Source organism: Ammodytes marinus, assembly GCF_949987685.1.
Source record: "Ammodytes marinus genome assembly, chromosome: 13".
NCBI classification, from domain to species: Eukaryota; Metazoa; Chordata; class Actinopteri; order Uranoscopiformes; family Ammodytidae; genus Ammodytes; species Ammodytes marinus.
In genome coordinates this window covers 2625095-2652711 of record NC_137217.1, presented here as the reverse complement: position 1 = coordinate 2652711, position 27617 = coordinate 2625095, and the positions used below count along the sequence as shown (strand labels likewise).

Genomic DNA, 27617 nt, shown 5'->3' with positions numbered 1-27617 from the left:
CACACACACACACACACACACACACACACACACACACAAAAGGAAAAAAGGCAGGCATAGGCTAGGAAGTGACATGGGGTGGGAGTCCGTTTATGCGGGAGACGAGGCAGCTAGCAAACAAAAGTGAGACACATGGAACAAGATTGAGAGATACTGAGAGTTTTGAACCTACATTGTTAATTAGGCACCCACTAAATCAATAATGCACAGACACTGCGGAGAATAACATAAGAAGTCTTCCTACCTTCATACTTATTTGCCGAAGCATCCCATAACACATCCATAGAGCCCTCGGCCCTTTCCCATGCTTCTTTCTTTACTCTTTAATCCCGTGCGGGCCGTGTCCACAAGCTACAGGTGCAGCTGCGCTATCATCACACCCTTTTTGCACCGGGTCAAAGGGCAATATAGAAGCGCGATTAATCTGGGTTAATTTTTTTAACGCATTATTTTTTCTGTGATTAATTAATCGAAATGAACGCGTTATTTGACAGCCCTACTACAAACACAATTTGAATTTGAAAGCTGATGATGATTTTTTGGTTGTTTTTAAAATATTTAACCGAGGTGTAATGTAGGTCTCTTCAGTACTGTTATATAGTCAAACAATAGTACATTTCTCTGCTTTCCCTGAAATCTCATAATGAATTTTGTTCCAAGATCTATTATACTACTTTTCTGGTCTTCATTTTTTTATGAATGACTCCTATAGAGCCTGCTACTAATCACTGCACAAAAAACTATGTAGATTGTGGGTAAACTCTTCCTGTCGTCTGGGGGCTTTATGCATTCTGTCTACACTCAGCTTTGTATTTCTCCGCCCCCTCACCTCCCGCCAACCCCACTCCGTTGTGATTGGTTACCTTCCGGAAGACCTGCGAAGGGAGCGGGCCTGAGCTTGTAGCAGCATTACCATACATGGACAATCTGCTTTGTTCATGTCACGTGATCCAGGAAATTTTAGCAATTGAATCGCGACCGTCCCTAGTGTTGAGCGCTGTGCTCTCTGTGCACTGCCACCCCAGACGGTCGGAAGGGAATATGTCTAAATGCATACGTCATTATTTGACACTTAAGTGTTTTTTAACGTGACTATGAAACATTATAACAACATTTATAGGTCAGAAATGATGAAAAAGCTTAACAGGTGCTCTTTAAGATTTTTTTTTTTTGCGATACTGGATCAACAGAGCTTTCCAATGACTTAAAGTCTGTTTCTGGGTTGGGATGGAGGATGTGAAGGAGAGCAGTCTTTTGGTGTGAGTTCACCATTAGCAAGAGAATAATAATTCCGTCTTGCCCTAGCAGTGATGCAAGTCCCCTCTTGTCCAATCAGACACTGACATTAACCTTTTGGAGATATCAAGTGTGATGGACAAACAAGTAAAAAAACACATACAACCAGATACACACAATGTTGATACCAGCACATTGGTAGGGTTGGTGGTTGATCAAAGTAGTCCATGTATAGTGTCAGTGTGTGTCCAGTGCCCCCTCTGTAGTAGTCTTTGCTGATAACATGTTTTCTCATCAGCCACACAGGTCAGCCCCTCAGAGCTGCAGGATGTCTTCCAGGAGACCTCCTCCAATATCTTCCAGATCAACGCCAACGGTAAGTAGAGCATTTCATCGGTTAAACTCAGTGTGCCTGCATTTGACCCTTTATTTTTTATTTAACCTTTATTTAAAGCTGGGGTGGAGGATTTGGGGAGACAATGGCAGTTGGGATAGAGATTTGAATCCAAATACCTCAACCGCTCCACTTGCTCTCTTTGGTCCCTCCCCTATGGTCCCTCCCTGACACGCTCTACACCAACAAAGTTGTGCCAAAGTGAATGGACAGTCCCAACAGCCAATAAGAACAGAGAATCGGAGCCTCGCTCTGATTGGTCAAAGTGTACAGCTCATGTTACAATCATATGAAAAAGTTTGGGAACCCCTCTCAGCCGGCATTATAATTGACTCTGCTTTCACAAAAAATATATAAAAGTGGTATGTCTTTAATTTACCAGGAACAGCTAAGTACTGGGATGTTTTCCAAACAAAGATTTTTTGAAAAGCAGTATTTGGTTGTATGAAATAAAATAAAATGTGAAAAACTGGCTGTGCAAAAATATAGGAACCCTTGTGGTTTTGTTGATTTTAATGCCTGTAACAGCATGTAAAACTGATGAATTTAAACACAAAGTTGGTTGGATTATGTTGTTAAGCCTTGAACCTCATAGAAATGTCTGTTTAATCATGAGAAAATGTATTTTAGGTGCCTAAATGCAAGTTGCACTTCTCTTTGACTCTCTGCTGAAGTGAGACAGAATGGGATCATCAAAACTGCTCCCAAACGATCTTAAAAACAAAGATTATTCATTATCATGGTTTAGGGGAAGGCTACAAGAAGCTTTCCCAAAGGTTTCAATTGTCAATTTCTACTGTAAGGAACGTTGTCAGGGAATGGAAGGACACAGGCACAGTTGCAGTTAAACCCAGGTCTAGCAGACCAAGAAAAGTACAAGAGCGGCATATGCGGCGGATTGTGAGAATGGTTGCACACAACCCAAAGATCACCTCCAAAGACCTGCAAGAACATCTGGCTGCAGATTGTGTATCTGTACATGGTTCAACAAATCAGTGCAATTTGCACCAAAACATCTGTATGGCCAGGTGATGAGAAGGAAGCCCTTTCTGCGCCCACGCCACAGATACAGTTGCATGGAGTATGCAAAAGCTCATTTAGACAAGCCAGATTCATATTGGAAGAAAATGCTTTGGACTGATGAGACAAAAAATAAGTTATTTGGTCTTTATAAAAAGCAGATGTTTTGGTGCAAATTGCGCTGAATTGTTGAACGATGTACAGATACACAATCTGCAGCCAGATGTTCTTGCAGGTCTTTGGAGGTGATCTGTGGGTTGTGTGCAACCATTCTCACAATCCTCCACCTATGCCGCTCCTGTTTTTTTCTTGGTCTGCCATGCCTGGGTTTAACTGCCACTGTGCCTGTGTCCTTCCATTACCTGACAACGTTCCCTACAGTCGAAATTGACAATTGAAACCTTTGGGAAAGCTTCTTGTAGCCTTCCCCTAAACCATGACAATGAACAATCTTTGTTTTTCAGATCTTTTGGGAGCTGTTTTGATGATCCCATTCTGTCTCACTTCAGCAGAGAGTCAAAGAGAAGTGCAACTTGCATTTAGGCACCTAAAATACATTTTCTCATGATTAAACAGACATTTCTATGAGGTTCAAGGCTTAACAACATAATCCAACCAACTTTGTGTTTAAAGTCCTCAGTTTTACATGCTGTTACAGGCATTAAAATCAACAAAACCACAAGGGTTCCTATATTTTTGCACAGCCAGTTTTTCACATTTTATTTTATTTCATACAACCAAATACTGCTTTTCAAAAAATCTTTGTTTGGAAAACATCCCAGTACTTAGCTGTTCCTGATAAATTAAAGACATACCACTTTTATATATTTTTTGTGAAAGCAGAGTCAATTATAATGCCGGCTGAGAGGGGTTCCCAAACTTTTTCATATGACTGTAACTTTGACCAATCAGAAATCACATACCCCAGCCAGGAAAGTGCCATTGAGATTAAAAACCTCTTTTTGGAGGGAGTCCTGGCCAAGAGGCAGCAACAAATGACATGCATACACATACACTCACAACTAGAAACAGCAATTAAAATAACAAAACAGTTACAAGTAAATTAAAATGTATTTGACCCTGTGCTCCCTTCCCCTAAATACCAAGGATATATTGTTCAGTCTTAACCTTTTCAAATGGATTGTAAGAGAAAGATCTGTGTCAAGGGATGAAGGTTGATCAGTGTTAACATAGTTTTAGGGTTAGGATTTTGGTATTGAATATATCTATTACTAAGGATAAATTAAGGCGAGACAATACAGGTAAATAGGGTAAAACATTTTACTTAAATATATCATCATGAAACTTAACGGAAATATGGAAGTTTTCCAGAAATATTTAAATGGATGTGCACATTTGGCAATATCTAACTAATTATGAGTAAACTTAAAATTAAATGTTTACAACATATGAGTGTCCAAAGTTTTTACAGAACAGATTTTGGATACAGCCATTTTAATAAATAAAAAAAAAAAATTTTGCTAGGTCTTAATTTTATTTTTGGCAAAAACACAGCTGCAGAGCGCAGCGTGAACCTGTTGGCACTGTGCAGGAGACGCTCCCCTCTCCTTCATCTGATCGCTGAACACATTCAGCATTTTTACGCGTGCTCGCAATCAAATGTAATATATTCGCTCGGGGCTCCCGGTCAAACCACAACTGATCTTCTTAACACTGGTGACAACAGCACTTTCCCATAATGTGAAGCTGACGGCGATTTATTAAAAATTAAAGAAAGAAAAGGCACAGTGCTTCCTGCATTTAGGTCGAGTAGAGTCTGGACAAATTCACACCAGTAACGAACTGCAGCAGAGTGTGTTTGGAAGCGCACCAAGACCACCTCTTGTAGTCACACCTGTCTGAAAGATGTGCACCGAAGGCGGAAGTGCACCTGAGTTTGTTTCAACTGAACTAAACACAGCAGGTATGAATACACCCTTAATGTCTGTGTTGTTCTTCTGTCCCTCTAGTTGCCACATTAGAGAAGAACCTTCAGTCACTGGGAACATCTAGAGATACAGCAGAGCTACGACAAAGTCTGTGAGTAACAAACAACTGTGCAGCAATGGAACTACATTTACTCACTCAATGCACCTGGGGAAACATTTTAGGTATCTGTACTTTTATATTTGCAGTGAATATAAAATATTGGTAACACTTTTGTGAACTAAGCATAGTTAATGCCTAACCAAACATTAACTAACCGTTAATAACTAGCATTAAATAAGCATTGATTATGTAGCACTGTAAATCCTTACAAGTAACTAGGGCTAGATTCTAGGTTCTAAGGAGCAGTATGTGACTGTTGAGTAGTAATGACACACCAAGACTGACAGCTAAGTTTGAACTGTGGTTCATTTATGTAGCGACTGTGGCTCAGTTGGTAGAGCGGGTTGGCCGATGATCAAAGGGTTGGAGGTTCGATCCCCGCCCTGCCACTTGTGTCATAGTTGTTGTGTCCTTGGGCAAGACACTTCACCCACCTTGCCTAGTGTGAATGTCGATAGTTAGCCTGCTATCGGTGTATGAATGAGTGTGTGAATGGTAACGTGTAAATGGGAACAGGTCTCCCTTGTAAAAGAGTCTTTGGACTCAATGGGATTTACCTGTATAAATAAAGGTAAAAAAAAAAAAAAAAAAGCAAGAAAAAATGTTAAATCCATTCATCATTCATATGAAAAAAATACACATTTCGGCATAACCATAAAAAAATAGAATAAATCAAATATGTCAAAAAAAAATAAAAGTATTCCCCCTTATTGGTTTCACTTCGGCTGATTTAGACCTAAATAAAATATTTCCAACTTGCACCTTTAAGTTGCTATTTGGTTGACTATTGTCTCTTTTTGTTCTTTGTTTCCTAATTTTTGTTACTCAATTTAAAATGTGATTTTATCTTATTGGTGCTCAGTTGATATTTTAGTACTATTTTGTATTTAAAAATTTAAATACCAAATACCCACATTGCACAATAGTAAACCCAATAAACAAAAATAAATGCAAAAAAAAAATAAAGCACAGCTCAGTGCATCAAGTAAAAAAGAAAGAAACTTCACCAGCATTATCTGTGATTCATACACTTGAATTTCGAACACTATCTAATCAGTCCTTTTGTTAAATCCTTTCCTTGAGTTGAAGCTTCACTGCATGTTACAGCCACTTTTGGAAAGTTATTTTGTCCTACCAAACTCAGTGTCCTTTCTTTATCCAAGAAACAGTAGCGTCAGTCCTGCAGCGGGAAGTGCTGCAGCTTGTAATATGATATCTTGCTAAAGGTAGCTCGCCATCTTCTTTCTTCGGTTCAGTTCCACCAAACGATCTCCTCCTCATAAAAAACCCGGCCTGTATTATAACAGGCAATATAAAAAAATGTCCTTTAGTTCACATGCATTATACCAAAATTAAGAACTGTGTAAAAACATACATATTCAATACTAGTTACTCTGTAAACCACGGCGGACCGCACCTAAAATGGCGGCGCCGTTAACTTTCATTTAACTTGACCATGCTTAGCCTCGTGTTGCTTACTGTAAACTAAAACACTCAGTAGCCTCTACAAATGAAAAGAATTACATTCCCATTGTTTAGCTAACAAGTACATAAATCATTAACACACTGGTATATCATTTTACACGGTTTAACTCACCGAGTCCTCCAACGAATAACACAAGAGTCCCATGGCATAGAAAAAAATAACAGAATCCTCCAAAAGAACGATAAAAAAGGAATATAAAACACTCCAAAAAGAAAGTCAAAAGTGAGGCTAAATGCTCTTAAAACCTTGCTTTGCTTTCGCTTTTATCTATTCTCTTTTAACTCTAATTTTCTCCTCTTTTACTCCGTTTTCTGTCTCTGTGTCGCTAGTATTTTTCCGTAGCAAACTGACTCTCGTTCTCTCTCTCTTCCGCTCGCTCGCTCGCTCACTCACTCTAGTGACGCTACACCGTTCTGATTGGTTGTGCACGGCTGCACTCGCTAAAGGAGTATTACACTATTTATATTATCACAAAGGTACAATATAACAACAATAGAGGTTTTTTACATTATAGTCATGTTTTTAGTTTTTAAATTGTATTTAACTTAATACAACATGCTATATTAGATTTCCACAATACAGTTATTATTGTGTTTAACCTTTTATTTGTTTAGGTCAGTTAACCTGGGTTACAATTACAACTTAATTAATGTAACCTTATTGTAAAGTTTTACCAAAATATTCAAAAGCCCTAATGTGTTAAAGCCACTACGAGTAACATGGCACGTTGGCGTCCCCTTTGGACAAAAGCGGTAGCATTTTTACGACGCCCGCTGTCGCAAAGCTGTTTTCTAGCTCGTGCCAGGCGCGTGAGTGTGAACTGAGAAGGGAGCAATATAGTGCATGTCCGTGTGTTGAAAGTGAGGACTCTTTTCGGCTCCGTGAGAGTGGTTTTGACACTGCATGAACTAATGCCAGTCACTGCCACACGCACCTGATTGCAATGAGTTGATGCAGCAGTGTCACCTAACTACTCTCTCTCACGGAGCTGAAAGATTGCGTGTCCGACTCCTCACAGAAAGCGAATGAACGATAGACGGCAGTTAGTATGGATCACGATGAGGTAATGTGTTTATGTTGTTGTAAATAATTACTATTTCAGATAATGGTTATCTGATGATGGTGAAGCAAAGCAAACTTTGTGTTAGTACCAACCGCTCATTCATTTAGGAGTAAACACTGCAGTCTAGTTTCGCTCTCGTGAAATTGTATACACGTTGCTTGGCAACGCCCTCGTCCCGCCCGTAGCCTATATCACTCTCCCTTTTAGCTTTTCTTCATTGCATTTGAATTTTTTTCTTTGATGGTTCAGCCCCGTTATCAGTCATTATGACGACAAATAACTGTATCAAACAAGGCTCCCGCTCCCCTTCCCTCACCTGGAGGGATAGGCTTCTCAATTCACGTTGCTGCGCCACACTGACATCTGCGACCAATACGGATATGTGACCATAGAGCCTGCACGAGCGAACCGAAAATCGGACTGGGTGTGCGACCAGACCAAAAGCAGTAATAAAAACTATTTAAAAACGTCTTTCTTTGCACTGATGGTCTCGTTTGCTGTTAAAGGTAATTTATGATTATCAGAGGAAACATGAGGCTGTTTAAAAGATATTTAAATGTTACTTGTAGCCGCTTTAAAGGCCTACTTCACCAGTGGGAATATGAAGGTGTATTGAACTCTGAGATCCTATGAAGTATACATGTGCAAAATCTTTAGAAATCGGTTCATCCTAGCCTGAGAAAAGGCAGAAAGAGTGTTGTATGGTCTCGCTGTCTAACCCTACAGTTTGCCCAGTTGTGACATCACAGTGACATCACAACACCTTTAGCATCTCTCCACGAGGGCCTGCAATGAATTTGCCTCCTTCTTTACTGACAAAATTCACAAAATTAGACAAGCTGTCACTGCATCAATACAAAGTTCAACATATGTGTAATCGCTATGCCTACTTAAAATCAATCCAAATGCAATGACACAATTTTATCTGATAAACCACAAAAACCTGGAGGACATTATACAACACCTGAACTCCTCCTCCTGTTGCCTTGACATTCTGCCCACAGGCTTCTATAAAACAGTTTTTAGCTGTATGGCCTCAGATGTTACAAATTGTCAACATGTCCCTTCGGACAGGTGTATTCCCACAGGCCTTGAAAACAGCAGTCATCAAGCCACTCCTAAAAAAGAACAATCTAGACTCATGAACAATTATAGGCCCATATCTAACCTACCATTTTTAAGCAAAATCATTGAAAAAGCTGTTTATCAACAGCTAAATAACTACTTAGCAATGAACAACTGCTTTGATGTTTTCTGTAGCGGGTACAGGTGGTTCAGATTAATTCTGCTATTAGAAATTAATCTGATGATTAATAATACTTTAATAGTTTATTAAAGTTCAAAAGGGGCACCACCATTCATTTAAGAATGGAAAAATAATAGCAAATTGTCTCGTTTAATCAATGGTCTATTCTCAAATGTTGATTACTTTAAGGTTCAGTTAAATGAATCAACATTAATAAATCCTAGTCTCAATGATCATTTCCATAAAATAATGTAATCAAATAATTACTATTATAAATTTGGTAATATGATCTTAACACTGAAGGCTACAGAGTTCTTGTACTTGTTGGTTGCGGACTTCCCAATAATATTCACACAAATGAATGACAGAAACTTCTAGTTACAAAAGAAAATGCATGTAATTTATTAACACGAAGTAAACAAAATCCAACACATTTAAAAACCACTAAAACTAAGCACACAGTGTGTGTGAGTGTGGGTGTGTAGGTGCAGGTATTTGGATGCAAATTAGCTTTCGAGTGTGTGTGTGTGTGTGTGTGTGTGAGTGTGAGGTGTGAAAAGCCTTTGTCTGTGGGGGGAAGGGCTTGAGGCTTGGTTAGCCTGTGTGTTCCCCTAAGGTTAATTCAAATCAACATAAATGTTTGGGTATCTAACCAATAAGTTCAATGTAATATCACCGTATTGTAAACCCAATTACAAAGTAACAATGAACAGTTCAAAATCAGTAAATATACATTTCCAAGTTAACAGTCTTTTAAGCCATGTGTTCTTGCTAAAATAAGCTAAGCCCAGTAGTTCATACGATACCAGATGTTTACACAGCGTTCGTTGCAGTGTTGGGAGACTGGTCTTTGTGGCGTGATGGGGGTTTTGCTTGGCAGGGTCGGTCGTGATGCAGCTCTGTTGAGCAGGTCCTTTGGTTCTTCAGTAGCGGCGTGCTAACTGGCGTTGTTGTCTCTGGGCTACGGTTGTAGCTTAGTAGTTCTTCTTCTTCTTCTTAAAGGGTCTGGCCTTTGTGGGAGCTTGGTTCGTTCCCTGGTTCTTCTGGTACCCCTTTAGTTGCTTGGAGCAACAGGGTGGATCCTTGTTCCTCTTTGGTTGAGAGGGGCTTCACGGCTGTTTGGACAGGCCGTGTTGTAGAGCCTGAATCAGGGAGACCAGAGCTTGTCTGGGTCCAGAAGGTTGAGCTACCCCCGGTCTGGGGTGGTTAGCAAGGCAGGAGAGAGCGTGCTAGCCTCCTTTGTTGGTAGGCCAAGCTGAGCGTCCTCCAACCTCCCTTGGTGGAGGAGAGGAGAAGAGGCTTCAGCACCTCGGATGGTGCATGAAGAAGAGCAGAGAGCAGACCTCCTTCCTTGAGGTTGCGAGGAGAAGAGTGAGTGAGCTGTTTAGCTCACTCGCTGTTATCAAAAACAGCAAAAGACTTCTGACCAATAGCAGAAGAGACAGGAGTCATGTGGGACATCCTGTCTTGGGTCAGGACAGAGCAACTACAAGGTGTGAAAACACAGATAAAGCCTTGGCTTCAACCAGAGGAATGTTGGGGGGTTGGGACACAAACATTTTGCTTGGTCAGAAACCAAGTCTTAATTCACTTTAGAGTCAAAAGTCTTAATGAATGAATGAACCCATGTACATATTCACTACATTTCCAGTCAGGATTTCGACAACACCACAGCACTGAGACTGCTCTGGTTAAGGTCCTCAATGACATCCACTTTAACACAGACAGTGGCAAAAGTTCTTAGTTTTACTGGATCTCAGTGCCGCTTTTGACACAGTTGACCACAACATATTACTAGATCGACTAGCAAACTGGGTTGGACTTTCTGGAACTGTACTAAACTGGTTTGAATCCTACTTAAAGGATAGAGACTACTATGTGTGAATAGGCAATTTCACATCTGAGCGGACACATATTGAATGCGGGGTCCCCCAAGGTTCCATTCTTGGGCCTCTTCTGTTTAACATCTACATGCTCCCACTAGCTCAGATTATGAACAAGAACAAATTATGCTACCATAATTATGCAGACGACACACACATTTACATAACCATATCACCAGGAGACTACAGTCCGATACAAGCACTGAGTAAGTGCATTGAACAAATCAATGATTGGATGTGCCAAAATTTCCTTCAATTAAACAACGACAAAACTGAAGTAATTGTCTTTGGTGCCAAAGATGAACAATTAAAAGTCAGCGCACAGCTTACATCTGTTATGTTAGAAACCACACCCCAAGCCAGAAATCTTGGTGTTGTCGTAGACTATTTCAAGAAACACATTAAATCAATTAATAAGTCAGCATACTACCACCATAAAAACATATCAAGAATTAAAGGGCTTATGTCTCAGCAAGATTTAGAAAAACTTATCCATGCATTTATCTTTAGTAGACTTGACTACTGTAACAGTGTCCTTGCAGACCTTCCAAAAAAATCTATCAGACAGCTTCAGCTAATTCAGAATGCTGCTGCTCGAGTCCTCACTAGGACCAAAAAAGTGGATCACATTACCCCAGTTCTGAGGTCTTTACACTGGCTTCCTGTCACTCAAAGAATTGATTTCAAAATACTGATGTTGGTTTATAAAGCACTAAATGATTTAGGGCCAAAATACATTACTGATCTGCTGATACGTTATGAACCGTCCAGAGCCCTTAGGTCGTCTGGGACAGGTCTTCTTACAGTCCCCAGAGTTAGGATTAAACGAGGAGAAGCAGCTTTTAGTTTTTATGCACCAAATATCTGGAACAAACTCCCAGAAAACTTGAGGTCTGCTGCAACCCTCAGTTCTTTTAAATCGAGTCTGAAGACTTTCCTGTTTCCATTTTAACCTGTACTTTTTATTTAATTTAAATTATCTACTTCTTTTAATTCGCTTTTAAATGTCTTGCCTTGCCTTGCCTTGCCTTTATATTCCCACTGGTGAAGTAGGCCTTTAAGTATATGCAATAGCACGTTTTTGTGTATCATTAGATATGCTATTTATACTCACAGGGGCCATTGTTCTGCATTAAGTACTTTTAGTTAAATTACATTCTAATTGAAGGGCTTGACTTGTAATCAAGTATTTTACTTAATTACTTTAAAGTATTTTTTGAAGGACCTGAACAGTTCCCACTCCACTGACTCCTCCAAGTAAGCCTTTCACATTCATGTAGTCACTTGGTGGTCTGTGAGGGTAATGTTTATCTCTGCTTTACAGAAAAGTGCCTATTTTTCTTTGTTTCATCGCCCTCCTTCATATTGATTATTTTTTTTAGTTGAGCCGCCAGCAATTACCAGATCCAAAGCTGATGACAAAGTGGCCAATCTAAGATGATTGCATCTGTTTAAAATGCATTACATTCCACTGTGTTGGTTGGCATGTCATCAATTCTATTGAACATTTTTTATGACCGCCTAGGAAACTTACTGACAATGCTTGGCTGCTTTTTATTTTTTTAACTGCCCATTTTCCTTCAACACTATTGATGCTGGTTGTAAACAACACATCCACTGCCTCCGACTGAGGCAAATTACATCCAGTGTGATTGTTTGTGTTTTCAGCCACTCTCGTCTTTTTGAAACATCTTTCCAGAATTACTCAGCAGAATTTCCGAAAACAGAAATGAATGTTGACTTTTCAAGCTCATTTCACCTTATCTACAGTAACATACATCAACTACCAACAGGGACCCCAAAGGACGGAGTGGCACTTTTTTTTAGCCCTGGCATTTAATATTACGTGTGTTACGATAATATTGCGTGATGGAGTCCCCTATGATTAGCGTGCGGGGGCTAGCAGGGCACGCGAGAGCCGATTACCGATTCACCTGTGATTAAATTGAACAAATTATTATGACACACAGTGTGATGACATTCATGAGACGTGTACAAATGGGTTTAAATTCATTCAAAAACATTCCAATATAATGATTCCAATACCTATGTGCCCCGACAAGAGGGCAAAAAAACATACAGCCTTTTAAGATCATTTAGCAATCGAATGGAACTAAAAGAAATGTCAGAAATGTTATCCTCATGCATATACAAAGAACCACCCTCAAGCTTTATTGGTAAGAGTCCATTGACTGAACTGTCATTTTCTCTGTGAATGTCTATTGACTGAGCTGTTATTTTCAGTCAAAGGGCTTCATGATTGGCATGCTAATTTAATAAATCTGTAAGGCATGAAAGAGGTCAGTTTTTAAGGATAGTTGCAGGCTCTTGAATCAAGTAAAAATAATTGTTACAAGGTACAGTCAGTATAAATTCTGGATCTCGTGGTATAACATAATCTCCATTAGCAGATGGAGATAGTACTGTGATGACACCTGAGCTGAGAGTTTCATGGGATACTGACAAAAGCTGAAAATCTAAACTACTTGACGTATTTGTTGGCTTAACTTGACATATGTGTTGTCAAGGTCAGGAATGAATCCCAATACTCAAATAGTATCTGCATTTCTCCGTTACATTACTGCAGAGCTTCCTGAATGCTTGCTTCAATCCACAACAGGCTTCACGAATAATCATTGGGTTTAGGTTTTACAGAAGATGGTTAAGGCTAGAAATGAGGGCCAAGGTTGGGGTTAGAAGATTTGTACATTGTACCCTCTGATCTCTATCACACACTACACACACTGCAGTAATCTGACACACAGCACATCATCACACATAGAGGCAAGACTCTGGAGTTTTTGTGAAATAAGATCAAGCCTTGTCTGTGCCCATGGTTAGAATGATAACCCTGCCATCTGCCTGCCCATCTTCAGGCAAAACAACTCAAATCTCATGGTTAATAGAATTTGACCTGCCCAACCGTAATCGTGGAAATGCACACGGACAAAAGTCTAAGTGGATTAATGGCCGTCACCCTCTGAGTGTCATTGTCTTTGTTAGAGCATTAAGCATTCACTGATGTTCTGGGCTGGAACACGCCAGAGGACACAGGGCCGCACTTAGAGGACAAGCGCCTCCGACTGACTGCTCACTCCTTTGCACACACAGTATACTCTAGCACACCATAATACTAAAGGCCAGGACACACCAGTCCGACTTGTTTCTACTTGTTCCGACTACGCAAAAAATGGGGTCGGCCGTTTCAGGAAGCTCCAGGCTTCCCGTCGCGGCCAGAGAACACACCAAACTGACTGCTGACTTTCCGTACGCTCTGTTGCTTGCGCGGGACGTAATGTCTCCATAACAGCAGGCGGCGCTAATCTGTATTGTGGCCCGAAAAAATACGAAAGCCGGAAATGATGGGACAGCTCTCTAGAGCATAAACATAGATATAAATACGTATTTATATTTATGGACCATAAGAGCACAATTTTTAGCAGAGAGTGTCGAGCATAGTGTCGAGCAGTCAACAAGGGTTGATGCATGTGAGTACTCTCAAAACGAAACGAACAAACACATTAAAACGATGGCTAGCTGTTGTTAGCTGTTTGTGCTACCCGCCTCACTTCCGGGCTTCACTGATTCGCTAGCCCTCCACCAATCAAATTGCTCCAAATGAAAGACGGTCGCCCGCCGATTGAACATGTTCAATCGGCGCCGACAGGCTCAAAACAAGCCCGACGACCTCTACGTCGGCCGACGTCACGGCACACACCAAACAGATTCGTCTCCCGACCCCCTATCGACTCAACGACGGCGATTTTCGGGCTGGTGTGTCCTGGCCTTAAGAAGAAATGCCTTCTTAATTAATTTACAATTTTACACATATAACCAACATATAAGCAGCTAAGTACTAGGGGTGGGAAAAATGATCGATTCTCTGATGCATCGCGATTCCGAATCGATTCAGATAAGTTAATAATCGGAATTAAAAAAAAATAAAAAATAAATTTTTAAATTTGATTCGTAAACACTAGTATTTCATGGTATTTCCTGCGCCACTGTGCATGCACACCAAACACGTGCAAATTGTTAAAAGTGGCGACAAAAGGGCTGAGAGCAGCAACCCCTGACCTGAATATGACCTGCACTGGCTTTATTTCTGTTAACGTGTTTGTATGAGAGCTGAATTCCAAGCCATACTTTTTGCACAATGTGTTGAAATGACATAGAAAATAATAGAATAGAAATCCTATAAAAACATGATTTACAAGATTAGAAAGAAAATAAAAGTGAATCGGTTTAGTTTTTACATACTTCCATATTGTGTTCAAAGCTGCATTGATTATGGCACTGTTCATAGAAAGTAATATTTGTGACAAGAAAAGCTTTTCTCTAATAAAAAAAGAGACGATGGCAGACTGCAGCGTAAATTCACTTCACTTAGAATATTATTAGCTAGCAGTCTCCTCTCTCTTCTGGACCTGTATGCTTCCAGGACCCTGAGGCGAGTGACCAAGCCCTCCCACATTGGACATTAAAACTTTGAAACCCTCTCTAAGACCAAATCCTTATGCAACAAGACCATGTTTTTTCAGTCTGCTGTTAAAAGTCATAAAACTGTTCATTACTGTACTGTGTGATAACATTTCAGTTGTATACGCATTCTGAGATAGCAAATAAATCAACAATAATCACATGCTCGGTTGGGCAAATGTGGGATCAAGCATAAATGTCTAAGCCATCTTTTGAGACAGAGGTCATGAGTGTGTGGTTATGCCTTCCCCCCCTCGCCCTCCTCCACACTTACATAACAAGCAGGCATCCCTTTGCCTCTCAAACCCACGTTAATGCATCATGCTCATACTGCTATGAGTAAGTGGCAACCAACAGTGGGTGTATAGTCTGTTGGAGATGCACATTGAAATGTCAGATGGATTTCTAAGCTTAAGCTGTGTGTGTGTGTGTGTGTGTGTGTGTGTGTGTGTGTGTGTGTGTGTGTGTGTGTGTGTGTGTGTGTGTGTGTGTGTGTGTGTGTGTGTGTGTGTGTGTGTTCATATGGCTATACTTTTAGTGTTGATGATCAGGGACTTGAATTGACTTACCTGTGGCTGTCACAATTTTGGCACGCAGACAATCCATCTTCGCCTCTACCCACTCTGGAACCTTGTTTCAAACATTTACGTTTTCATCCCCCCGAAACACTGTTGTTGTGTGAACGACCAGCCTGAAATGTAAAAATACTTTCTCGTTTACGTGAAAAACGTCCTGGTAGTGCTGCTCTATTCTACAAAGCTCTGTAGCTACAGTGCTGCTTGAAAGTTTGTGAACCCCTTGAACCTTTTGGAATTGTATTTATTTTAACCATTATTAATTAACTTTTATCAATACCAGTATTTTTTATATGAAATAACCAATGTTTGTTTATCAATTCAACATTTTTCAGATAATGGTTATCTGATGATGGTGAAGCAAAGCAAACTTTGTGTTAGTACCAACCACTCATTCATTAAGGAGTAAACACTGCAGTCTAGTTTCGCTCTCGTGAAATTGTATACACGTTGCTTGGCAACGCCCTCGTCCCGCCCGTAGCCTATATCACTCTCCCTTTTAGCTTTTCTTCATTGCATTTGAATTTTTTTCTTTGATGGTTCAGCCCCGTTATCAGTCATTATGACGAAAAATAACTGTCTCGAACAAGGCTCCCGCTCCCCTTCCCTCACCTGGAGGGATAGGCTTCTCAAATCACGTTGCTGCGCCACACTGAAATCTGTGACCAATATGGATATGTGACCATAGAGCCTGCACGAGCGAACCGAAAATCGGACTGGGTGTGCGACCAGACCAAAAGCAGTACTAAAAACTATTTAAAAACGTCTTTCTTTGCACTGATGGTCTTTTTTGCTGTTAAAGGTAATTTATGATTATCAGAGGAAACATGAGGCTGTTTAAAAGATATTTAAATGTTACTCGTAGCCGCTTTAAATCAAGCTGGTAAACACAATCAGATGGGCAAAATTGAGTGATAAAATGGACCAATGTAGTGAGAGATATTTGGGGAAGAAATTGGGCGACACTAGATAAAACAGAGATCAAACCAGGTCAATTTAGGCTCACCAAAGTGAACCCATACAGGTCAGACATGCTAAAAGGGAAAAAAATCTCCGAGGATCTCAGGAATAGAGTTGTGATGCTGCACATTTGTCTGGGGACAGCTATAAATTAATTTAAAAAAAGTTTGAGCTCCATCGGTCCACCGTGAGGCAAATCATCTAAAAATGGAGAGCTTTAAGAGTGACTGAACTGCCTAGATCTGCCTAGAAGTAGACTTCCTTCAAAAATATCCATAAGCACCACAAGAAAAGTTACTTTTCAGTTAAAAGCCGACCCAAACATTACATGTAGTGATTTGCAGACCTCTCTTGCAGCATCTGGGACAGATGTGCATGGTTCCACAATAAGAAGAAAACTCAGTCAACATGGCTTTCAAGGGAGGGTTGCTGAAGAAGCCTCTGCTCTCAAAAAAAGAACAAAACTGGGGGCGCCTTTAGCTCAGTTGGTAGGGCGTCCCCCTCCCGAGCCGGGCCCAGCAGCAGACCCGAGTTCGATTCCCACCCGCGGTCGTTCTCTGCATGTCACTCCCCTCTCTGCCCCATTTCACCTCTGTCTCTCTGCACTGTCAATAAAGCATAAAAATGGCAAAAAAATATCTTAAAAAAAAAAAAAAAGAACAAAAAGAACAAAACTGCTTGTCACAGCTTTGCCAGAGAGCACCTGGAGATACCTGAAGTATTTTCTGTGGACAAATTAGTCCAAAATTGAACTGTTTGGTCATAACCAAAACCGCCATGTTTGGGCAGAAACGCAACTCTGCCTACCACCAACTGAACCTTCTCCCAAGTGAAGAATGGTGGTGGCAAATGGTCTGCAAATCTCCAGATGTAATGTGTGGGTTGGCTTTTACCTGAAAAATCCCTTTTCTTGTGGCGCTTGAGGATATTTTTGAAGGAGGTCCACTTCTAGGCAGATATTCAGTGACTCTTAAAGCTCTCCATTTGTAGATGATTTGCCTCACGGTGGACCGATGGAGCTCAAACTTTTTTTATATGAATTTATAGCTGTCCCTAGACAAATGTGCAACATCAAAACTCTCTTCCTGAGATCCTCTGAGATTGATAGATTGATAGACTTTGAGCATGTCTGACCTGTATGGGTTCAGTTTGGTGGGCCTAAATAGACCTGGTTTTATCTTTGTTTTATCTAGTGCCGCCCAATTTCTTCCCTAAAGATCTCTCATTACATTGGTCTATTTCATCAATCAATTTGGCCCACCTGATTGTGTTTACCTTGCTCGATTTAAGCAATGCAGCTTAGGGTTCACAAACTTTTGCACTTACAACAGTTGTCAAATAATTTGTTTTATCGTTTTTAACAATTGATTTCTGCAAAAGAAAAATGTTGAATTAATAAACAAACATCTGTTATTTCATATAAAAAATACTGGTATTGATAAAAATTAATTAATAATGGTTAAAATAAATAAAATTCTAAAAGGCTCAAGGGGTTCACAAACTTTCAAGCAGCACTGTATGTTTGCATACACAGGACAGCCCCCCTCGGTGGTTCACACCTACCTGTGCAGCAAGCTGCTCCCAGACTCCTCTGCTCTCCTTCAGAGGAATACCAAACACCACGCAGGCAGGAGAAACACACAACAGAGGTGGCTGATTGAAATTCACAGTGTGAGCAATTCCAATCTTTCCCATGCTGTTTGGCGGCCTGGCTGTGGAGCTGCTTGTGGGGGAAGGCAGTGATACTGCGGAGGTCTTCTCAGGGTTCCTGAACAATGTGTCACAGGCTGACTCATGGATGATCTATCAGAGCCCATCAGCACCACAGCACAGCTCAGCTTGTATTTTTAGACTGCAAGTGTATAAGGACTCCCTTTGCTTGCGGCTATACTTCCATCAGTGCATTGAATACATTTGTCTATCAGTTAATAGATAGGTTGTTGTTGATCGAGTCACTTGTTAAAATCTTTGCAGTCTGGACAGTAAGCAAAACATGCCAGTAAACGTAGTGTGTTTCGTGGGGAAATGCACCTGTTGGAAGACGAATCAAGCAAGCAACAAGGGTTCAAGGGGGTTCCAATGCTAAGGGTTCTTGCAACAACATATGGGTCAACATCGTCTGGCAAGGAAATGTGATGGCCAACTGAATACATGCAGGCACACATTACTGCTACTAACACTCTATAACGTGACAGATTACTAAAAACAAGTGAGGACATAAGACATGTTGGCCTCTGATAAGCCCTCCGTCTCATGGATCTGTCAGTCTTCACTGCACTCACTGGTTCATGTCTCACCTCAAGCAACAACCCACGGCAACACACATCTCTGTTGTTTGTTTGAGAGCTGTTTTTCATCTGAATGTCAGGTTGCACTTCAGATTAGTATGGCTGGGTAGCATGCTTCCAATGTTACATGTGACATTAAATAAATATAATGATATATATAATGATATATATATATGTATATATATATATATATATATATATATATATAGGGCTGTCAAGCGATTACATTTTTTTATCTAATTAATTACAGGCTCTGTGATTAATTAATCTAAATTAATCGCATACTTTTATGACAATTTTATACCTGTTTATAAACAGCTGTATAGCCTTCTACAGTTTCTCTCTCTCTCTCTCTCTCTCTCTCTCTCTCTCTCTCTCTCTCTCTCTCTCTCTCTCTCTCTCTCTCTCTCTCTCTCTCTCTCTCTCTCTCTCTCTCTCTCTCTCTCTCTCTCTCTCTCTCTCTCTCTCTCTCTCTCTCTCTCTCTCTCTCTCTCTCTCTCTCTCTCTCTCTCTCTCTCTCTCTCTCTCTCTCTCTCTCTCTCTCACACACACACACACACACACAGTGACGCCAAAGCCAGACATGGATGTGCCTGTGTAGTCGACAGAAGCACTTCCGTCTGACAGTGACATTAGCTCCCAGCTGTGCTGCAGGGGAACACACATAAACTTGAATTGACTTGATGGACCGATAGAAGCGGCTGAGGAGGGAGAGGGAGTCACTGTGTACCTTCAGACAAAAATGCCTTAAAGTGAAACAACGTGTGCTTCCTTCCTTATTTCAATGCAACACCAGCTAGTAACCTGTACCCTTTTCCCACCACAATGAGCGGGTCGAGGGAGGTATTTGACACGGGTCGACCCGCTATAAATAGATGATGTACTGCACAGATGTGCAGTAGACGCAGGGTGTGTCCCCCAGGTCTCACCCTAACCACCCAGCTGTGATGCCTGAACCTAATCTCCAATTTCAGGAACATGGGACTGTGGGAACATAGGGATGACCCCGGTCTGTCTGATCAGAAGGTGGAGCAGTTATTAATGAATTAATACAAAGGCTTGTAACGGGGGAGTGGGGGTGCTCGTGGTGTAGTGGTTAGAGCGCCTACCCATATGCCTCGTTTCCACCGAGTAGAGCGGGTCGGGTCGGAGCGGGACAGCTCACTTTTAAGAATCTCTGTGGTGTTTCCACCGCCGACCCTACCCTTACTGGTAGGGCGGGGTTTAGGCTGGACTGTGATAGCCGCCGCCAGAATATGGGTCAAACTATCGGGCTGTGGAACAACTGTGCTTGGTCAAACCGGCCGCTTCTTTATTTATTCCCCCCATGTTGTTGTGAGCACAGAGACGGCTCGGTGCAACTGATAGAGACAGTGAGCGAACAGCGCTGGCTGCGGCAGCTACGTGACATCGTAGCAGTGGGACACAGTGTAGCCAACTGATTAATTTAATGACGAGGAAAAACACCACACAATAAACAGTGCCGCGCTCACATTTTCGCCAAAACACAAGACTCTCTTCACTCTAGCCGAGGTGACTACACACGGCGGAAATTATTCTTTCGACCAATAAACGGACGGCATGTGTAGCTCCGCCTTTTCAGCAGCCTTTCAGGCGGCTGGTACCCCAATGGAGGAGTACCAAAATTAGGAGCGGTTTAGAGCGGTTAGGTGCGCTTAAACCATACCCTACCTAACTTTTGGCAAATGAAAAGCCAAACTACCCGGACCGAAACGCTCCGATCCGACCCGCTCTACTCGGTGGAAACGAGGCAATAGAGGCTCAGTCCTCAGAAGCAGCCGTCCAGAGGTTTGAACCCGGCTTGTGGTCGTTCTCTGCATGTCATTCCCCTATCTGCCACATTTCACCTCTGTCTCTCCAAACTGTCCAATAAAGCATAAAAGTGCCAAAACATTATCTTTAAAAAGGATTGTCACTAAACACATGGCGGGATACGTCGGTAATTAGTTTGTCATCCGGTGCTTCTGTCCCACAAAAAGCAGAGCCAATGTGTGACACACTTGTGTACTGCAGGGTCAATTGACCCGGATCTAAATGCAGGGTGTAACCCTTCCCATTGTACATAAAACTCAGATCGACGCGGGTCAAGCCAGGTCATGTGGTCAGTGGGAATGGTGTATTAGTCAGGTTAGGGTGGTGAAAATTATTTGATTGAAATGTATGTAGATAAAGCTACTAGTACAGAGTGGGCCTCATCAAATATATGTTATCTGCTACCATAGTAACTGGTAGCATAGTTCACTACTTTTCCCAAGTTTAGCTAGCCCAACGTGGTAATCAGCAATACAAAGGGAGGAACTTTCCCAACTGGTTTGTTTGACTGATAAACATGGAATGTGAACACACCTGCCTTCACATGAACTCCACAGAGTGTAGCTAAATTGTTAACTTAGGGAGTAATTTGCAAGGGCATGTAATAGAGCCATGGTATAGAGTGTTTGATGCAGTCAAGATGTTCCTAAAAGTCAATCTCTCCATATGTTTTAAGGTTGTGAATCACAGCTGCACATTAATATGGAGTTTTATTTGTCAGTCCTCCAGATCCTTAATGCGTAGTGCCAGCCGTACAGTCTGTACTCTGCTGTGTAACATGATGGAGCTTTAGCTGGCTGTGATTTCAGAATAATCCTCATGTCTGTTGTGAAGACATTTCATGCAGCTAAACGATGACACATCAGACTGAGGTTTAGCACAATCTTTACTGTGTGTGTGTGTGTGTGTACTCTTTTTCTTGGGTTTGGGTTGAGACTGGTGTGTCCATGAAAAAAATTAATTCTCATTTGTAGAGAATAGTTTAATGGCTCATAGGGATATCATTAGTGCATGCATGTACAGTACTAAGCCTCAGACAATGTACCTAAATAAAATGGAACCGCTTTCTTGATTATACACTGTTCTGCTATTAGTCAGGGAATATTATCAGATTGTTGGCAAATCTGTTGTGGTAACTTGGGGATTGGACCCAAAAGCAGAACACTAACTCAGGTTAGTCAGTTTTGAACAATGTTTATTAAATCCTGGGGATCCGCAACAGACAGGCAGGATGTAGCGAGCATGGGCTGGTGAGAGTCCGGAAACTGCAGGCAGGCGAGTAGGACAGGTGAACGGCGGAGGCAACTAGCACGGAAGGAAAAGAGAGCAGAGTAAACAACTAGCTCTAACTGGAGACGTGGAAAGAAAACAACAAACAAAGAATCTCGATCTCGGGAATATTACCGCTCTGGTAGGTAGTACCATAGACATTATAAAGGATAGACGCCGCGTTGGCCGCTACTGCCTATTGGCGCTGACGAGAAATGCGGCCGCCATCTTGAACCGGTCACACGTTCCACTCAGTGTAGTCTGTTTGGCAGGTGCAATGAACTGTCAGCGCATGTAATTAATCATATCTCATTAAATACCAAACTGATTTTCACGCGGTTTTCTTTGCTGCAAAGATCATACATGTAGCTAAGATACAGGGCACAAGTTTCGACGTGTTTTAATATTCATAGTGGGCTTAACAGTCATAGAAGATTCTGATATGATATAAGTAACCAGACGTCCGAGATCAAAACGAGGAACATCCCCCGAAAAGGGAAGCAGAAACAGATAGGGGCAGTAAAGTCAGCTATTTTAATAAGTTAACAATATATGATTAGGCTATATATAAATATATTTATTCATTTACAGTGACGAGCATACACAATAAAGACAATCACAGGGATAACATAAACAGAGAACAGAAATAAAATAGGATAAAATATATTAATTTAAATAAAGTAGGCCTATACAAAATACAAAACAAGAGCAAAAATAAAATACTAAATGAACAATGAATTCAGCTAAAACAGTTACAGTCAGATGTGTAAAATTCAGAAATCATAGATTCAAATAAACCAAGAGTAGGAAGAGCAGTCATTTTTAAATTGCTATGCAGAGTGTTCCATGAATTAGGGGCACTACATGAAAAGGCAGTTATTCCTAAACTGGAGTTAGCTCGGGGCAATTTAGGAGGAGTAGTCGAGCATGGTACATATGAAGGGTGGATGTTTCCCATGAAGGCATTAAATAGCCTATAAATAAAAACCAGTGTATATAATATCTAATTAAAAGAGAAGGACAACATGAGTGTTCATGTAAACATATGTTTTATTTCTCTAATTTAAAACACAAGCTTGTTAGGCAATTGCCTCTTAAAAGAGGACGGGATTATTTAAAAGCAAAGTCTTCTTGTTTGTCCAATGTTCTATAGGGGGGGGAATACCAAGTTCAGTCTAGTCTCGAGTTGGTTCCTCATCCACAGACAGGAAATCAATGCGTGCCTTGCAGCGCGGTACATTTAAAAACACATTCAATACAAAACCACAGCAATCAAAAGTATTAAATTAAGGGAAAATCAAACAACGACAGCAAACAATAATACTCAAATGCATAAAATAAAGTTAACCATCCTTACAATCGCATTTTACTCCGAAGAGAAATTCAAGTGAGGCGAGTTTGGCAATGTGGTGCAGCCTTAATTTGTGAAAGACAGACACAACCAATGACAACAAGTCGGAATGGTGGTTGTCGATGCCAAACTGTGTCTCCTCAATATGTTCCCCAAGCAGAAACACATCCTCCGTTTCAATCTCCTCCCGGACGAAGTGTGTGACTCGCACGTCTGGTTACTTATATCATATCAGAATCTTCTATGACTGTTAAGCCCACTATGAATATTAAAACACGTCGAAACTTATGCCCTGTATCTTAGCTACATGTATGATCTTTGCAGCAAAGAAAACCGCGTGAAAATCAGTTTGGTATTTAATGAGATATGATTAATTACATGCGCTGACAGTTCATTCCACCTGCCAAACAGACTACACTGAGTGGAACGTGTGACCGGTCCAAGATGGCGCCCGCATTTCTCGCGCTCAACGCCCAATGCGGCGTCTATCCTTTATAATGTCTATGGGTAGTACAATCTGGAGCCGAATGACTGGAGTCCAGAGGCTTAAGTAGCGAGGGTCTGATCAGCCAACGATCCTCACCTGGAGCAGTCTGCCCAGGAGTGCCGCCACACCCACATGCCAACACAGAGACAGACAAGGGGGAGAACAAGAGGAACAGACAGACAAGGGAAAACAAACAACACACAGAGGAGAAGGAGAGGCTGCCATGTAGTGAGTCATGACACAATCTGGGAATACATTCCTTACCACTAGCTTTCTTCATCACCAATGGGTTTGTAAAGGTGTCTATTAACACATCTTAAAAAGTTGAAATTCAACTCCCCTAAGAAAGGAGAGCTGCTGAAAGTTGGGATACTTTATATAGTCCATGGGCCAGACCAGATATCGGTACTATCTGCTCGTTCAAATTCTAGTTGTTATTCTTTGTATCCTATACATCCCTATAAAGCCTGAACCATGAAATAAATGACAGAAAATTATAATTCTTTGAAACTGGAGTTTTAATTGGACCTTCTGACAAAATCGAAAAAATTAAAATTAAATAGCAGTTTGCAAGTATGAGTTTTTTATTTATTAATTTATTTATTTATTATTATTATTCCGGACAATTACACACAATACACAATTTTCTCTTTGCATATTCATACATATTACTTTGTGTTATCGTCCGAAGGGTGGCAGGAGAAGCCAAAGGCTTATCAGGTCCCGCCCCCACTGCCATAAGATTCAGATACACAGATACACAGCTACTGATACAGTTAAAACTGTTTTTAAGAAGATGCATTCCAATACACAGACAATTTTAGGTCTCCTTATTCATTGACAGTGTACACTAGTCATGCTTTCCATTTTCCTCTCTGCCTGTGACAATGCAGATAGTGATATGGCCTTGTCCATTTCTTCTCTGGTAGTCTAAACACATCTGCAAAAGTATTCAAAACAGTATTCTGACAATTTATTACCCACAGTTTGTTTGTGTAAAAAACAAACAATCATTAAATAAAACACATCATTGTTAACTATGAGTTTATTTTCAAAACTTTTTCAAGTTTTTAACACATGGAAAATACCAGTTTTAATAAAGCATGACATCATCATACATTATTCAGTATCCGCTATAATGAAGCTATCACGCAGCAATGGAAAACCCACCAATGGAACCAGTGGGCTGGAAGAGGAACAATCCGGTCAGTCAGTTGGCTACTTGTAATTCTGGTGCATTCTGGCGAAGATAATAAAGGAAAAAGTCAATATTTATTTCAGCTCAGATGAATAGTAAAATTAGCAAGACAACATAACTTGCTAGCAGCCAGATGCCTTTTGACCAAATATCTTGCTAAAAAAATAAACCTTTATTTATGAAAGTCTGCCCTTGCTAAGAACATGTTACACTCGCTAACTACAAACTTTAATTTTTTTATTCAGATTTCAAAAATCTGCTGGGACACGTGCCTATACACATGCATGGGTGGCACGCATGTCACAAGCACACTTATGTTGTTTTCAAGACCTTTGCTGACCAGATACCAGTTCTAGTGGCCACAGTCCATTAGTTTACTGACCAGAGACCAGTTCTAGTGGCCACACTCCTACCATTAATTTAGTAATTGAAAATTGCAAACTGATCTCATATCAGTGGATTGGAGTGTTTGTGTGATGAACTTGGCAACTACCTATCAAAAAAAAGTTAAGAAAGAAAAAATACATATCTCTGAACTAGGATACATAATAATGTAATTAAAAAAATAAAATGAAAATAAAAAATAACATTTGAACTGGGGGGTGGGGGGGCACTGGGGTGGCCAGTAAGATTTCAGGGGGGGGGGGGGGAGCGTTTTTATTTTCGCGGGGAGCTTGCACATGCATGCACAAGCATTATTTATTAAAAAAAAAAACAGGGGGCCCCACACTAGGACTTGAAACGGGCCCCCAGATCGTTAAGGCCGCCCCTGTGATAATGACAGGACTGGACTCCTACAGTACTAAAGACGACAGGGCAGTAATTTTCAACAATGAACATTGTGTGCACTGCCTCACACACAAACTCTCAGTTCAACCAAGTCCACAAACAAAAATATAACAATTTAAAATAGCGTTTTTCTCTTACTATGCATGTTGCTTTGTGGGACTTACTTTTAGCATGGAGAGAGCTGAAGTGGCGCCGAAGATTTGAAGCCTTGAAATGCGCAAATGACACCTGGCATATAAGGCAGAATGGCCTGCCATAGCGTTCAACAAAAAATATGAACTCTCCCACTCTGTTTCGGAGCGAACTTGACACAAATAGTTTACTCACGGAAAACCTCCCTCCAAGCTGAGCGGGCAGTTTTATGTTGCGTCCGCACCAAACGTTTGCGAACGTTATGTCGCGTCCTCAATTAAACATTTGCGAACAGGCATACACATTAATTAAATAAAAAATGAAATAATAGACAACATGTAAAACGAACATAAGAGCCGCATGAAACGTTTGCGAACATGCACACACATAGGCCCACACAAAAAAAAAGTATAAAAAAAAAATTATAATCACATGATTTGATATGAACTGAAGAGCCGCGGGTTGGCCACCCCTGCTCTACACACTGCTTTGAGCTTCTCCGCCCCTCCCCCCCTGCTGCAAACCCCACTCCGTTGTGATTGGTTACCTTCCTTCCAGCAGCGGGAGATTTTCAGGAAGGTGGGGGCATGCAGCCGGAGCTTGCCTGAGCAGCATTACCATACATGGAAACATGACAGAAACTAACCGATCGTGACGAAAAACTACCCGGAAATTTGAACAAGTTGTTTCTCGACCGGCTGCCATAGTTTTTAGTGCTCTGCACAGCCACCCCAGACTTGATACTCTAGTGTGGTTAAACATGACTATAAATCATTATAACAACGTTTATAGGTCATAAAAGTCGAAAAGTAGCATAGGTCCTCTTTAAACTTATTTATATTATTTCTAGCATAAGAAGTTAACTTGCACGTTGTCTCCTTCCCTGGCTCTTCCACGGTATTTAACCCTGCTCTGCGCATATACAATGGCTTATGTTTTGCCACCATGACATTTTTGCTATTTTCCCCCAACCATCACAAAATGAAAGTGGCATGCTCCTTCCAGCCTACCTGCTACATGTACATCAATATTTGAGTACAGTAAGCAGCAGCAGAGGAGTGTTTGTCTAGCTGCCTATCTACGTATGCGGGCCAGCCTGTTACAGTGGCATGTCTGGGGGATGAGAGTTGGTCTTAGGGAGAAGCAAAGGCTGCTGTGGCTGGGGGTTGCAGGCAAGGGACGACCTGACAGCAGAGAGATTAAATAACTGTCTTAACCTGGATTTCTAGTGGATGTGCTGGAGAGTAAGCAATATGGCTGCTCCTTCAACCTTTCACCCCCGGCACAGCATCCCAGTAAATACATTGAGGGAACAAAAAGGATTTGGCTTGTTCCTTGTTCAATCTCATTCTATTTGCTGGTCATGCACCCAAATAATGACATGGCTAGCACAAGAAGAGCAGCAAAAAAAACAAAAAACTATGCCACTCTAATCAGCTCCTATCTTCCATGTAGACATGATAGAGCCCCCACTTCTGATGGTATTGTCCACCCTATTAATCAGCCTGAATGACAACCTTTCCAGTGCAGCTAATTTCCACAATTGGAGAAACCACAGGGACGGTGCAGTTAGAGTGGAAGCTTTCCAATGTGTTATAATAAGACGTTTTAGTCCAAGCATAAGTGCTGTTTGCACCCATTCAGCATTAGATGGAGTTAAATCCTGTAATACCATGGGATCTCCCAAGATATACAAACGTGGGGTGAAAGGGATATCATGGCCAGTAATGATTTTTATATAATCATGGACCCACATACCTAACAGATCTCATTCAAATTGCCACTCCCTCCCGTGCACTCCGCTCCTCCTCCTCTGTTCACCTCACTGTCCCCTCTGCCCGTCTCACCACGATGGGGAGCAGAGCCTTCAGCCGCTCTG

General features: G+C 41.1%; 1 protein-coding gene across 1 annotated transcript in view; it reads left to right on the top strand.

Annotated features, from left to right (window-relative positions):
• tsnare1 (T-SNARE Domain Containing 1) overlaps positions 1 to 27617 on the top strand; it is a gene marked incomplete at its 3' end in the record, with an annotated part of 188010 nt that overhangs the window by 40523 nt on the left and 119870 nt on the right. Inside the window, exons 2-3 of the mRNA XM_080038829.1 lie at positions 1535 to 1612; positions 4621 to 4690. Coding sequence (XP_079894955.1) covers positions 1535 to 1612; positions 4621 to 4690 — 148 coding nt within the window. The remainder of the gene's footprint in view (positions 1 to 1534; positions 1613 to 4620; positions 4691 to 27617) is intronic.